General features: G+C 56.4%; 5 protein-coding genes across 5 annotated transcripts; 2 read left to right on the top strand and 3 right to left on the bottom strand.

The window, feature by feature from the left end:
• Positions 1 to 1,471: 1,471 nt before the first annotated feature.
• Positions 1,472 to 2,991, bottom strand: E0L32_006918 (uncharacterized protein; the record flags this gene model as incomplete). The annotated part of the gene is made up of 3 exons (XM_031141604.1): positions 1,472 to 2,071; positions 2,118 to 2,921; positions 2,980 to 2,991. 3 exons carry the CDS (start codon positions 2,989 to 2,991, stop codon positions 1,472 to 1,474), a joined length of 1,416 nt encoding a protein of 471 aa, XP_030993982.1.
• A 1,052-nt stretch (positions 2,992 to 4,043) lies between these two features.
• E0L32_006917 (uncharacterized protein) lies at positions 4,044 to 4,781 on the bottom strand (the record flags this gene model as incomplete). Its single annotated transcript, XM_031141603.1, has 1 exon — positions 4,044 to 4,781. The coding sequence occupies one exon, from the start codon at positions 4,779 to 4,781 to the stop codon at positions 4,044 to 4,046; it is 738 nt and encodes a 245-aa protein (XP_030993981.1).
• A 1,126-nt stretch (positions 4,782 to 5,907) lies between these two features.
• Positions 5,908 to 9,046, top strand: E0L32_006916 (uncharacterized protein; the record flags this gene model as incomplete). The annotated part of the gene is made up of 4 exons (XM_031141602.1): positions 5,908 to 7,097; positions 7,173 to 7,562; positions 7,749 to 7,961; positions 8,050 to 9,046. The coding sequence occupies 4 exons, from the start codon at positions 5,908 to 5,910 to the stop codon at positions 9,044 to 9,046; spliced, it is 2,790 nt and encodes a 929-aa protein (XP_030993980.1).
• A 1,378-nt stretch (positions 9,047 to 10,424) lies between these two features.
• Positions 10,425 to 11,012, top strand: E0L32_006915 (uncharacterized protein; the record flags this gene model as incomplete). Its single annotated transcript, XM_031141600.1, has 1 exon — positions 10,425 to 11,012. One exon carries the CDS (start codon positions 10,425 to 10,427, stop codon positions 11,010 to 11,012), a length of 588 nt encoding a protein of 195 aa, XP_030993979.1.
• A 1,154-nt stretch (positions 11,013 to 12,166) lies between these two features.
• E0L32_006914 (uncharacterized protein) lies at positions 12,167 to 13,902 on the bottom strand (the record flags this gene model as incomplete). Its single annotated transcript, XM_031141599.1, has 4 exons — positions 12,167 to 12,808; positions 12,882 to 12,990; positions 13,087 to 13,310; positions 13,387 to 13,902. 4 exons carry the CDS (start codon positions 13,900 to 13,902, stop codon positions 12,167 to 12,169), a joined length of 1,491 nt encoding a protein of 496 aa, XP_030993978.1.
• Positions 13,903 to 14,828: the final 926 nt, after the last annotated feature.

Genomic DNA, 14,828 nt, shown 5'->3' with positions numbered 1-14,828 from the left:
AGCCTGTTGGCGCTGAAGACAAAACCCCAGCGCTGTGTCCTCGGTCCCGGTGGGAGGAAACGCTGAACTGTGTCAGGAAAAGAATGGGGACGGCAAGACACCTTTGGAGGTGTTTGGGGATCGGGCTTGTGGTCGATGGTGGAGCTCAACGGGAGTTGATCGTGTTTCTCAAAGATGGGAAGAAAGCGAGGAGAAATGCGGGCTGTGTGTAGTCTATGACAGGGAATCGGATTCGGATAACGGCTTTTTCGATGTGCGCAAACGTCCCGCATCGAAGATGTTCGGATCAATGTCTGTCTGTCTAGTCTCTAGCAGTGAAAACGAACTACTGAGTATCGCTGAGCTGGAAGCAGTCTCGATTCTCCCGCCCGACCATGGGCTTTCCATTGTACCTTTTGAGGAAGTGGAACTGGTGGGATAGCTCTACGATACGGGCCTCTCTGATTAGGATTCCTGACCGAACTCAGAGTAAAGTTTGGGCGTGAAAGCCACTCCAATATAGGATTTAGTTACCTGGAATTATGTCCAGGCAATCCTTTTCGGACTCGCCCTCTTTCCTTCAAGATAAACAAAAGAAGGGATAATCGCCAAAAGATCGTTTTATTCGTTTTTATTTCTACTTCTAGTGATCCTAGGTCATGAGTGTTGTATGCCGAAGCTGTTCAAGGCATGCTCTGCCGTGAATCGCCTGCTAAGATTGATAGTTGTAAACACCTTTCTCCTGTTCTCTTTTCACTATTTTACTTCCTTTCTTTCTCTGCAATCGTTCCCAACTCATCCTTTGCGAATTAGATAGTGACATAGAGTATTCTAGTAGCAAAAGAGAGGCATTGCAAAACCTCGTCTGCATATTTGGCTCTTCAAGAGTGGCGTCCAGGAACATGGATCTTGATATTGAAAATGGGATTACTCCCCAAACGCTACAGTGAAATGATTGGCAGGGCTCAGAGGCCGCCTAGCAATTCGGCCTGCAAAGAACCCCAGATCACAAACGCATAATGAAGCAAGCAGCTCCCTGGGTCATGGCCCATGCTCGCAGTGGCCATCCTGGCCGTACTAAACAGTCTTTGATCCGTGCTTTTCACGACGAATAATACTATTTCTGAAACCATTCTCTTCTTTCTTGTTTATTTCCCACGTACACATGTCATTATGTACCACGTGTGCGGCGTCTCCTGCTCCCTTGAACTTACCACCTTAGCTGGAAAGGTAGAAAGACCGAGACAGTGCACGTCCTTTTGCTTGTTAATGGGGATAAAAAACCGTGGAAAGTGCATCATGTGATATTGATGAACGAAGAAAAGCGATCTATGTGGAAATAGTGGCTCAACCCTCCAAAGAAGTCATGATGGAACACTAAGATGCATTTGAAACTTCATTTGAGTCATACTTTACATATGTATATCTCCTACTGTGCTCGACATACGAACAAGAACAGAACTTTTATGTGAGAATTGAAAGCCGCGCGGGCTCAATGCTCGCAGAAGCCATATACAAAATTGTTCAGATGCGCATCAAACTTCTTGACACTTGCACTCCTCTCCTTCATCAGCTCGTCCCTCATCCTATCCGCCTCCTTCTTTCCGTACGGGAAATTTACCAGGTCCGCCACCATCTCTATCAATTCAGCCGGCAACTTTGACACTGGTAAGTCCGGCTGCGTCACGCCCTTCCACCAATCCTGACGCTGCGGAGGAACGTTGGCAGTGGAGATGACGGGGATCTTGGGATCGACGAGGAAGAGGGCGACGATTTTGCGGTGGCCGGGTTTGGTCGGGCCGATGAGTTTACAGGGGCTCACGCGGTGTTGGTAGAGGTTGGGGAAGAAGAGGGCGCGGCCGGGCCGGGTGAGGACACTGCCGACGAGCTGAATGGCAGGGCTGGTGGAGGCCCCGGCGCTAGGCAGGAAATCCATGGCAAAGGTGCGCTGAATGGCGTAGCTGTCGTTGTGCTCATACTCAACGTTCAAGGCCAAGCTTTCTCGGTTCGCCCGCGTGCGGAAGTCGAGGCGGCTGTGAGTCACGTTCTCCGAGTCATAGCAGTACAAGGCGGTGGCGCAGATGTGCTCGTTCTGCAAAGATCCGAGACGCCGAGTCAAAGAAACCGGACGTACGGACGTCGTTCGGACCGATGAGTACAGGCAGCTCGGCTGGGTCCGGATCTGGAAGATCCATCGTGTGTGTTGACTTGAACCAAGCCATATCAAGCCTCCCACGTTCTGATTCTTCGTAGCTGTCCTCGTACAGCTCGTCGTCGTCGCGAGGCTCTTCGCCCTGGTTGAGTGGACGATTGGCAGGCATGCACATGTGGTTCACCTCGCATAGCTTACGGGTCCGGCATTTGACTCCAGAAAATGCAGTTTTGAGGCGTTGCATGGAGAATTCCTGAGGCCAACGGTAGAGAACGTCCCAGGCCGGCAGAGCCTTTTTAATCAGTCGGTTTAATGTAGGGAATAGCGTTGCATGGTGGGTTGGGTGTACGTTGTTCACATAGCTGTCAATATTGGCTTTGCCATCAGGTGTGATGCTGACGTCGGATGGAAGGCACTGAAACCTAGTCGAGAAGTATTCGCCCTCTTTGGCTTCCATTGGTAGAAGCTCGGGGATAACGTAGCCACCGCCGCAGTGGTCCAGAGCATCTTCTATTCCAACACGCCCATTTGGCAAGATGCGAGTCTTGCCGTAGACAAGAGGCCAGACGGAAGGATGAACGAGGTCGAGGGCTTGCTTATTGGACCCAGGATGCCAGTCTTTCTGGTCAGCTGGAACATTCTCAAGTGGCACCACGGCAGCCTTGAGGTCGGCAACGAGGTCGTCCGTCAGGAGCTTATCAGACTTGAGAGCTGCGATGCAGTAGTCCATGACAGAAATCAGACCTGTCTGCTCGTAGATGTCTGCCTTGTGGCGTAGCTCCTCGAGTATCTGGATAAAAGAATTAGCAGAGAGGATCTGGAAAGCTTTAGTTGATGCGAGGACGTACTGCGCCGGCCATGGCTGGAGTGGAGTCCGCATGTTGCTGTAGCTCGGAAAAAATGCCTGGAGTGGGTCGAAGCCTGAGCATTGCAGGCGCCCGGTGGATGAGAGAATGGTGATGTTCCCCATGTGGCCATATTTTGGTTCACTGCTATGGTATGATGCTAAGAAGGGACTAAAGGGATTAGAAAACTCGAGGCAGCGAGTCAAGGAGGCCATCAAAAGCGATAGGCACGACGAAAGAATGATAGACTATGTGGATGACCAGGGACAAAGCATGGTCCACTACTGAAAGACCGCTCAAGCATTATTGAAGCCAATAATCCTTCATCCTCATGACGTGCAACATAATATGCATTAATCTCCTCAGCTGCCATTATAAGTACCGGAAGAGAATACTCAAAAGTAGGTATAACCCTATCAAGCCGTCAAGGCAAATCTTTGATAGGCTCTAGCCAACACGGCATCCCGGACTCCAACAGAAAACAACCTCTGCTGAATGGAGCTTCGAGTTTTCAAGTTCGCTGCTGCTGTTGTAAACACTAGCCTGCAAGCATGGCTTTTAGTCCAGTCCAATTTATATGTAAGGGTATACACCTCAGGCTTGCTATGAGTCCTTCTGCACAAATATATACTCGATCTGATGACTTATAGAATCAGTTGTAATTATCATTTAACTGGTAGGGATGATACTGGTCGGAGGCTCTCTGTTTTGTGTGACCCCGAAATCATAGCCGTGGTCTCTGCAGCTGGTTGTAAGGATTCAAGACCTAGTTCCTCACGGAGTGATATGTAGCAATGGGGATTTCTTTCCGAATCTAATTCCTCTAAAATATGGATTTCCCGCATTTCCCAAGTAGCCATACACTACTCACACAAAAGGCTCGTGTTTCTAAAATCCAGAATGACTTTAATACCTAGCAAGGTGAGAAGCAGCGTGCCAAAGGCTTGGCTTGAGGATTACTCTTGTGATGCTTGACCAACTAGAGTGTGTACAATTCGATTCTGTAGCGAGTTCAACCATCTCTTGCGGGTTGGAGGTCGGTCTAGTAAGAGCTCAATCTACCAACTCTAAAACTCGGCTTCACCAAACATAGCAGTCACTTTCTGCCTCGCGCCATTTTCCCACTGGTCCCACCCAAAACTGTACACAAGCGTGTCTCTCCACAGGTCGTCCTGATCGCCGTCCGGGGGGATCGGCCTCCCGTTTCCGATCTTGCCCTTGAGCTTCCCCTTTGGGAAGCGGAAGTGCCACTCGATCGTCCCCACCGTCTTGAACCCCATCTTGGCCGCGAGCCCCTGGCTGGCCTTGTTGGTCGTGCTGGTGTGCCAGTGCAGGCGGCGCAGCCCGAGCCCGCCCCGCGCGGGAGGCGCCATGCCGTACTGCATCAGCAGGGCGACGGCGCTGCTCGCGACGCCTTTGCCCTGGTACGGCGGCAGGACGGCGACGAAGCCGATCTCGCTGCTCAGGTGCGGCGCCGAGGTGTAGATGTAGCTGATGGAGCCGGCCAGCGCGCCGTCGGGGCTGTCCCGGGACGGCGGGGCCGCGCGGTCGATGACGGCGAACTGGAAGCAGTTCGGGTTGGCGCGGGAGAGGATGGTGTCCGGCCTGGCGAGGAGGGCGTGCAGGTCCGCGGCGGACTCGAGGGGCCCGAGGGGCATGTGGGCGAACATCTCTGGGTGGTCCCTTGCGTGCTCGACGAAGGTGGAGGCGTGGATGTCCGGGTTGAAGGGGATGAGCTTGACGCGGGAGTTGGCGATGGAGGGCCTGATGGGCCAGTAGAAGTTGCATCCTTGCGTTTCCACCATTGTGTATCGTGACTTTCTGTTTGCCGTGATTTGAATGGTGATGCCTTTAGCAATGAGAGAGGTCGGCGTGATCCCAATTGATAGCGCGGCGAATTGAACGGGAACTTGTGATTAATATCTTCAACATCTTACCTCAGTCGGACGGGATGTGAGTCAAACTCGAGCCGGCCAACCAAAACGGCTAGACTGGAATGCGCGCCCATAAGCAGCACCGAGGCGCTCCGGAGATCGGCTCCGGCCGGTCGACTCGGAGCTACGGACGAGGACGTCGGTGATAGTAATCATTCCAGAGAACCTCAGTCATGCATTCATACGAAGTCGTTTTATTTGCCATAGTTATCGGTCATTGGGTCGATTGCGTTAGGTAGTATAGAGTCAATGCCTCGCCAACTCGAGGTTCAAGGTGGGCGGGCCGACTTGGTTGTGACCGGGTCTGCTGGTGCTGGGGATAGACTGTGACTGCTCAGATGTTCATGTCCCCCCTCCCACGAGGCACCAAGAGCATGCGAAGAGAGAAACTTGCAAAAGCTCAACTCACAGTAAAGGCACTGTCCTCGAGGCCGGAACCCTCATTTTCCATTTTCAACCAAGTGCATGCGTCTTGACGGGCACATACGCATTTGTCATACTGCTTCGTATTGACGCCCCGCAATCCGCCCAATTGAACAAAGGCAAACTCTGAATATCGAATGCAAGCGGCCGTCAACAAACCTGTCGATGAACCTCCCCCCTGGACGTTCTGGACTAGCTCTGCCCTGCTAATAAGCTTTTTGCTTTTTGCGAGCACTTTCGCCGGATTTAGTGGGTTCCGGGACCAGGATGGATCAGATCCCAGGAGCCCCCAGCCCCTGCTGCTGGGTGCGTGTCGCGTGGTGAGGCGCGTCTCTCGACCAATTTCGCAGCTGAATGAACTAATCTATTCCAATTTCGCACTCGACAAGGAGGCAGCACTAGTGAGCGCCAATAGCAAACAAACCTGAACTTCTTCGACAGCAACGACACTTGGACGTTGGCAACGCCAGTGCCAGCACACTGGTCAGATCAGTGCCCTGGGAAGTCTGATGACAGTCTTCCCGTGGGAAAGAAAGGGAAAGAAAGAAAAAGAAGAAGGACGAATAAAAGACAAATGGCCCCGGGACAGCAGACTATCGACCTGACGGCGTCGGACACGGAGGCCAGCGCTGACGACCACGACCAGTTTCAGCCCGAGGCGGTCGCCTATTCCAGGTGGAAACTGCAACTCCTCCACCACCTCAGAAGCATCACCTCTGCCGGCGACTTCGCCGTGTCTCGGCAATACCAGACCTTTGTCAACCCGTGTTTGCGCATCGCGGGCTGCAGTGACGTCATTCCCTTGCCTGTCGCCGGCCGCGATGCAGAGACAATCCGGAGCGCCTGCAGGGAAGCGCCGTTTGGCCGGGGAGACGAGACGCTGGTCGACACTTCGGTGCGCAGGACGTGGGAGCTGGATGCTGCCCACTTCGCGTGCACGAATCCGCGGTGGCCGGCCTTCTTGGACAGGCTTCTCGAGGACGTCGCCGGCGGCCTCGGCCTGCCAGACGTCCGCGCCAAGCCGCACAAGCTCCTCCTCTACCAGGAGGGTTCCTTCTTCCGGCGCCACAAGGACTCGGAGAAGGAGTTCGGCATGATTGCCACCCTGGTCGTCTGCCTGCCCGCCGTGCATCAGGGCGGTACGGTCCACCTCTCCTTCGGCTCCGAGAGGCGCGAGATCGCCACGGCCCCGGCGTCGGCCTTTGACATGACGGCCCTGGCCTGGTTCTCCGACGTGGACCACGAGATCAGGCCCCTGACGTCTGGCAACCGGCTGGTTCTCACCTACAAGCTGTTCCAAGCCGGCGGCGGCGGCACGCCGTCCGCCGAGCTCCTCGTGCGGCAGTCGCAGCAGCTGAGGGGCATCCTCGGACAGTGGCCCGCCAGGTTCCCCCACGCGCTGATGCTCGCCTACCCGCTCGACCACCAGTACACGAGGTCGAGCCTGTCGCTGGCGAACCTCAAGGGCCGCGACCGCGCCGTCTGCCAGACCCTCCACGAGGCGAGCGCCGCGTGCGACGTGTACCTCGTCCTGGCGCACATGACGCACTCGAAGCATGATCCGGAGTCGTGGTATGGCGAGGAAGAGGAGGGCGGATCGACAGTCCTGCGCGCCATGTTCACCACGGACGGAGCAGAGATCGCGTCTCACCACGACGTCGACGAGACCGAAATCCTGGGCGGCGACATCTTCCAGAACCGCCACCCGGACAGCGAGGACGAGGGAGAGTTCACGGGCAACGAGAGCGTGCCGAGCTGCTCCCGGTACCACAATACTGTATTATGAAACCCCTCCCCCCCGGACTGTGTGGCGCAGCTAGACATTCCTGGTACTGACAGTTTCCCATCGCAGGTTGCCGTGCTGATTCCGAAACTGCAAATCCACCAATACCTCAGGACGCACGTCTACGGCTGGTCTCCGTCCGCAGAGGCGGAGAACCTCTTCTCCATGGTCGAGCGCGACATGGAGGAGCACCCCGAGAACAGCGTCGTCAGGTCGGGCGCCCTGCGGCTCATGACCAAGGCCCTCGACGCCGGCGCCACGAAGCCGGCGATGCTTTGCAGAGTGGCCAAGTGGGCCCTCGCGGCGAGGCAAGACGAGCTGTACCGGAAGGTCATCAAAGCCGCCATCTCGGGCGGCCCGTTTCCGCCAGAGCTGCTGGATGTCTTGTCTCGGCACTTTGACTGGGAATATGCGAGGGAGCCGAGAGATGTCGATTGGGAGAAATGGTGCGTGTGGACACTTTTCTTTTCCTTCTTTCTTTTGGCTGTGAATACGTTTCTTTTTCTTTTCCTTTCTTTTCCTTCTTTCTTTTGGCTGTGAATACGTTTCTTTTTCTTTTCCTTTCTTTTCCTTTCTTTTTTACTCCCTCTTTCAGCACACCTCGAAATCGGGTGCTAATTTGTCTCCTCCAGGCTTGGGTCCGTGCTGCATGCTCTCTCTCTGTGCGGCTGGCGCTCCCTCGCAAAGCTGCTCGCCACCCGTCTTGAGACCGAAGCTCTGCGAGACTCGTTCAGCCTCTGGGCGCAAGAACAGCTAGAGAAGAAGCTCGACCACCACACCTCCTTCGTAACGCAAGACTTTGATTACTTTCTCGAGAAACTGAGCCAAGCCGACCCTAGCCCCAGGTGAGTAGTCCCGGGCGAGGCGGCGCCTCGAGGTCGCCCACGCTCAAACACACCTTTCTTCTGGCTGACACGTGTCTTGTCTCTGTAGGATCCTGTCCGCTTTTGCCGAGCGCGGCAAGCGCGAGCTCATCCTCAAGGTCCTGGAGACGCTCAGCCAGCGACGAGCACCCGAGGCCGTCAAGGGCATCTTCGAGGCCACGCTCGACAAGGCCCGCCCGAGACTGGTGCTGCAGACGGGCGACTTCTACACTCCCGCCGCCCCCTGGGCTCACCACATGCAGGGAGCCGACAAGTCGCGGGAGCCCTGCCAGCAGTTCACGAACCTCGTCAGGCAGAGCCTCAGGGTCGGCGCCTCGGACCAGGCGGTCCGGCTGATAGAGGAGACGTATAGACACCTGGACGCCGCCGCGAGGACCTCGTGGAACCGGTCCGGGATCGACGGGCCGAGCCTGGTCAAGGACCTGCTCGTGCCCCTGGCGGCGGCGCTGCAGCAGTCCCGCGGCGAGGCGGCGCCCACGGACGGCGTGGCGGGCTTCTTCGCGCTCCTGATCCGCGACGTGCTGCACTACAACAACAAGGTCGGGCCGTACCCGCAGAAGCTGCCCGGGTGGCGCCACCGGCCGCGCGGGTGCGCCGGGGCGTGCGCGGACTGCGACGCGCTCCGGGCCTTCCTGTACAGGGAGGACCAGAGGACGTGGGTGCTGGCGGCGGGCGCGCAGCGGCGCGCGCACGTGGAGAGCCAGCTGCCGGCGTCGGTCTTTTCCACGCAGACGCAGGCGCAGGCGCAGGCGCAGACGCAGACGGGCAGCCGCGGCCGCGCCCCCGGCCTCGCCCTCGTCGTCGAGAAGCGCGGCACGGAGCACGCGGAGGAGGTGGCCGAGTTCGCGGCGGCGCTCGCGAGGCTCGAGGGCGTGCTCGCGCCGCTGCGGGGCGGGTTCCTGGCGGGCCTGCTGGGCGACCGGGCGTACCGCGCGCTGGTCCTGCTCGAGGGCTACCGGGAGCAGGTCCCCGAGGGGAGCCTGCCGTGGAGGAAGAGGCCGTCCGACACCCCGCTCGCCGGAGACACGGTTCGGCAACGGTGGTGAAGTCCAGGGGGTTTCGACGTAGGTGCGCGCGACTCGACGGGCTCTCTGGGAGGCTGGCTGGTTGCGGGAGCTTCCTTCAGCAACAGATTGTCGTCCCTGTAGGGTAGCAAAAAGAACAGTTTTCCGGCTGGCAGTATGTGTTATTTGTCGAGTAAAAAGTTGTGGTCGGTTTGGAGTTGGTCGAAGCCCAATCTGCAATTTTGATTATTAGAGTATTACAGTGCAGGGTATTTTCTTTTCCAAATTCAGCGTCTCCCTGACAACAGCAGCCAGGGAGTGTGGTTGGGAAACAGCAGCAAGTGTATTTATTGATTGAGAGGTCGAACTGGGAAGCTTACGGATACTATGCGATTCAATGCCAGCAGCAATCCGGGTCTGGGTACAAGTAGGAACAATGCAGGCGGCGTCGTGTTCAATTCCGCTGCCGCCCGGGGGGGGGGGGGGGGGGGGGGGGTAGGGGGGGGGGGGAGGGGGGGTGAGAATCCATCTCGCAGCTTTCATTTCCCTGGTTACTTGAATTGATTGAATTGAAGCCGAAACCAACAGGATCCTCCTGCATGCGCCGCCCGTCGGCTCCTCGAGAGGACAGAGAGGAGGAGCGCAGGGACTCCAAGATCGGTCGGATCGGAGGCGGATGCCAGTCAAGGAGGCTTGCAGTAAAGGTAGGTAGGTGGCCAGGAGCTACATCGCCTCTCAATATTAGTGCGAGCACTGTGCGGGCGGATACCGTGCAGGTTCAATAGAGTACCAAGGAGTCACCGACTCGTCAATCAAAACTCGAGGCCCTCCGCCATCCTTGCGCCCCGGTCGCACACTCGCGGGATCGCCGTCTTGTCACTGATCGCCTCCGATTGGTCGCGAAACAGAAGCTCTGGCCCAATCGTCCAGAATTCAACAAGTTTCAGCTCCACCAACCGCCGCCGCCCCCAGCCCAGCCCTTTCAAAATTCCGGCGGCGCCCCTCCTCCACCTCCATCTTCTCTCGACTCGAGCCCGCCTCCCTCCGGGGCATGACGACGCGTGCAAGTCCATTCTTCTCGCCCTCACCTCCCTTTCGTCGATGCTGTCTCAGCACCAAGAATGCCGAGAGACGTGAGTGACCCGTCCCCTTGCTTCCTTGCTTGCCCGCGTTCCTCCCTCGTCGCCCCAGCGCGACGCCCGTGTTCTCGTCCCCATATCCTCTTTTCTCTCTCTCTCTCTCTCTCTCTCTCTCTCTCTCTCTGCATCACCGTCCGTCATGATAGGGTAGTATTACCTCGCCTCGCTGACACTCGAGTCCCGCTCGGGACGCACCCCGAGCAAAGGCGAAAGACCTGCTCGCCCGGAACCGCGACCGGCAGCGGGAGTCGCGCGCCCGGCAGCGCCGGCTCATAGACGACATGCGCCAGCGGCTCGACGAGTACGAGCGCGGCGGCATGGCCGCCACCCTCGAGATGCAGCGCGCCGCCCGCTCCGTCGCCTTGGAGAACCGGTGCCTGCGCGCCATGCTCGCCCGCCGCGGCGTCTCCTCCGCCGAGATCGACGCCTTCCTGAGGGCCGGCGCTCCGCCGCCGCCGCCGCCGTCCCCGCCGCCGGACAGGGCCTACGTCCCCTCGCCGCCGAGGCCTGCGTATCCGTACCCCAGGGCGGCGGCCCAGCACCCCGCGCCCGTGGCGGCACCCGCCACGAGGGCCAGGCAGCAGCAGCAGCCTCCTCCTCGCGACAGGCCCGTCGGCGCCAGGGAGGCGCCGCCGTCCTCCCGGGCCCCGAGGCTGAGGCCCAGACCCCAAGACCCTCGCCCCTCCCGCGCCTCCCCGTCCGAGCTCGAGGAGACGCCGTGCGACGCCGCGGCCGAGATCATCTCTGGCATCTACGGCCGCGGCCAGGCGCACGCCGCCGAGGCGCTCGTCTCTCTGGGCTGCACCCAGGCGCCCGACTGTCGGGTCAAGATCTCGAGCCTCTATCAGCTGCTCGACAACACGGGATGACGCCCCGGCTCCACCTCGCACGGCGCGGAACAGTGAGATGAATTGGCCTTCTCCGGACCTGGGTTGGCCTGCGCCTCGGCCAGGACTACGCGTTCGCGCCACTTTTGAATGGGCCCGGCGAGTACATGCACGGCGCGCCTCGAACTTTGCCAGCCTTCTCGGCAGCTTTTTCCAACCCCTCGGCATGAGGATCTGGTTGCGACTGGGCGGAAGAGTCGCGTCTCTGGAGGGATGTTGGACAGGGTCGCACTCGGTTTATGGGCCGCGTGATAACGACAAGGAATTGGAGCTTTTATGACATGACGATCTAGCGAGGCAGGAGAGGGACTTTTCGGGGGAGATAGAGTTGTCACATGAGGCTGATAGCTGAGGGGACTCCGCGTGAACGGCTCGTCGCTCTCTGTCTGTCAACTCTCTCCTATATAACGAACTATGATATCACTGAGACCAATGAAATTGGAACGGCATTGGCATTGCTATTGCTATTGCTATAACATAACTCATCTACGACCCTCGAGAGTATTTTCTAGTGTGGTCACAGAGCCAGTGACAGAACAACAACGATGAATGCTCCACCTGCAACCCTTGCAACTTCAAGTACATGTAAAGCTCGGCAGTTCAGCACGACTGCCGGCTCGTTCCGTGTCGAGGTCGCTCTCAAAGAGGGTCCCGCGAAGGTCCGAGTGGGGTCCGTCCAGCGATTCAGGAGTTGGCACTTTGGACTGGAGAGACGTTTGCCGTGCCGACTGCGAAAGCATCAAGCAGCCGTGCCCGAGCTCGTGCCTCGGGCGAAGCGAGAGCTGGGAGCGTGTCGGGGCGCCGGGCGCTCGGCTTTTCCCTCTATCCTGCGGCTGCTGATCAGAGGAGCCGCGGATGTGATCGACGCCCCAAAGAAAAGGCGTTTCTGGTCTGACGCATCGCCGTGGTCTCTGCGGCCCTCCCTCGTCATGAAAACTCGCGCGCGCGGACGTCCGGACGAGTTGACTCTCCCCGGGGAGGGGGCACGGGCTGAGCAATAGTCGGGCTTGCTTCAAGGCCTTGCGGCCGGAAGAGGGAGGGTGGTTGATCGATCCACGATCGCAATTGCGACTCTCCGGCCCTCTCCGACTGCAGAGCGGATTCGCTCGTAGGTAGCAGGCATGCCGAGAACCAACTTAACTGGACAGACTGTCTTCGCTGTCACTGGGGTCTTCCAGCTCAAACCACTCGGGCATGACATTGTCATGGATCAGCTGGACCCATGGTGCAAGTGGTGGGCATGTATCGACGGTCTGGCCCGGCCGGCCCCAAAGATTCCACCAATCCCTCAAGCTCCAGTCCCGATGTTCGTCCACGATGGCTTGCACATCCACTGGCCCTCCGGGGTCGAAGTTGCACTGGACGACCGAGTCGGGCTTGCCGATCCTCTCAACCCACTCAGGGAATCCCTCAAAGTTGAAGCTTCGGTTTCGCTGCCGAAGGGCAATGATGTCTTTGATATCCATCCCCTCCCAATCGAAGCTTCGCTCAAAGGCAGTCTGCCATGCCGCGTCCCTTTGGACAACGTCCTGGAAAATCCGCGCGGTGTGCTCGGGCACGGGACCCCCATCTAGCACAAGCCGGAAGGTGCGGTTGAAGGCCTGAAGCGTGGAAGCTTCCGCCATCCATTCAGCCACATTGTAGGTGATGTAGTCGACCGGCAGCTTGCTCTCTTTATCTACCAAAATGTTTAGGTGGCGGTCGAACTCGGTAGCCAATAGTGAACCCAGTTTGTCCTTTTGGAACACACACTGCCACAGACTCGCCACGCGTTCAATCTAGGTCAAAGGGTGGTCACGCCTTAGCATCCCAGGCATTCTGAAATGGAGGTCAAGATTCCACACCACTTACCTGTAAGCGTGGATTCTCCTCCAGATATGGGACAAATCCCTTAGCATGACACTCGGGAAACGCCACCGACTTGCGGTCTTCGTTCACAACAAGTTTGCGAAGATGGCGCCTGGTATCAGGATGTGAGCAGCGCAGGAAGTGTATCGCTGCCGCCGCTGCCGAGAAGCGAGATCTGCCGTAGTAATGGTCTTTGATAGTAAAATACCTTGTTTTTAGTGATTTAGCGGACTGGGTGGCCACGCCCTGGATCATCGCATTCAGTTCGTCTTCAGTTGGTATCATCCAGGGATCGGGGCAGGAGGAGACTGAACGGGCGATGCGCTCTGGATGCTGGAAGAACTTGGAGCGCTGCTCTTTCTGAATGGCGCTCGGCATGTCTACAGCGTGTCTGAAGACAAACCTGACTCCTTCCCAAAACGTGGACGGGATCTAGCGACAGCATCAGCACATTGTCCAAATCGAAGCGACCGATCGACCTTGGCCCCATCGTATCATGATCAAATACCTGTCCACAAGATTGCTTGAATGACTTCAATCCGGCTTCCAGCGGAGGATAGTCGCTGTTCAAGTATGAGGCCGTCCAGAACGCGTCCGCTCGGCCCATTTGCATGTAGAGTTCTACCAACTTTTCGACCTCGGGATATTGACGTATTGCCTCCTCAAGCCTTTCCTCGTTGACTAAAGGACTTGGCCTAGGGCCGAGGTTGGACAGTAGCAGGTAGTGACCCTTGTAGAGCTCGCAGAGGATATGGTTGAAACGCTCGGCCCTCGCGCGGAGGCTCTCGTCTTCAGACAATGTCGTGAAGGTGACAGAGTTCAGTTGGAGCGCAAGGCCGTTGGTCTCGTGAGCAATTTGTCGGCACGCATACCGTAGGGACAAGTGGACAGGCTCCCCGTCGGCCCTGCGGAGCTTGCCGGAAGAGAAGTCGGAGACGTAGCCACCAGGAGCAGAGAAGTAGGCGGCATAGATGAGATCGCGTACCTCCCGTGGCAGGAGGAGGAAGCGAGACTCTGGAGCCATGTCGCGAGTGTCTCGGGTTGAACGGGAGAGATGAAGGTGAGGGTTGAACGAGTCAGGTCGTCCGCAGTGCACGCGCGCGTGGGGAGTTCGATTGAGGACAGGACAAGGATCATAGGCTCAAGAGCGCTTGCTTGATCGGGGATGAAATGAAACAGAGGGCCAGGTTTGGGGCCGGCTCGGCCTTAAGAGGAAAAGCACGGGGCGGTGGACGGGGTGCGGCGAACATGGCCGGAGGCACAGATTTGCGTGAGTCATCTCAAGAAAACCACTCAGGTCCCAATGGTGGTTGGCCAATTCCGGAGGCACCCCAGGACACCCCACCAAACCAGACTTTGCGACCTCCGGGGTAATAGTCACACCGATTCGTCCTCCCCATCAGAGGGTTCCTTTCTTTATTTTTATTATCTTTATAGAGGTTAATATTAAATAAATATCTTAAAGTTCTATATCTTAAATAATCTATTTAAGATAGATATATTAATTAAGATAGATAGCTCTATTCTATCTATTATAGTAAATAGATATACTAAGATAGTAATTATACTTCTTTAGATCTAATATTTTAAATATCTAGCTTAGAGCTTATTTAATCTTATTAATCTTCTTAATAAAGAGTCTAATAATAAGTAGGTTATTAATATAGATAGTAATATAGATATATTCTTTTATAAAGATATTTAAGTTAGTATCTAAGGGGGTAAAGCCTCTCTTCTTAAGAAAGATTATAAGGGTTTAGTACTAGATATAGAGAGACTACTTTAATCTATAAAGTGCTTTATTAAGCTTATAGATAAGGTTTAGATTAATATCTAGAATATTAGATAGTTATTTAATATAGATTTCTTTATCTATTTTTCTATAGAGAAAGGCAGTCTTAATATCTATTTAGTAGAGTTTAAGGTTAAGAGTTATAGTAATTATAAAGA

The sequence above is a fragment of the Thyridium curvatum genome, assembly GCF_004353045.1.
Source record: "Thyridium curvatum strain D216 chromosome Unknown NODE_41_length_360454_cov_79.457556, whole genome shotgun sequence".
NCBI lineage: Eukaryota > Fungi > Ascomycota > Sordariomycetes > Thyridiales > Thyridiaceae > Thyridium > Thyridium curvatum.
Note: the sequence above shows the minus strand (reverse complement) of the source record. Positions and strands in the feature narration are given on the sequence as shown.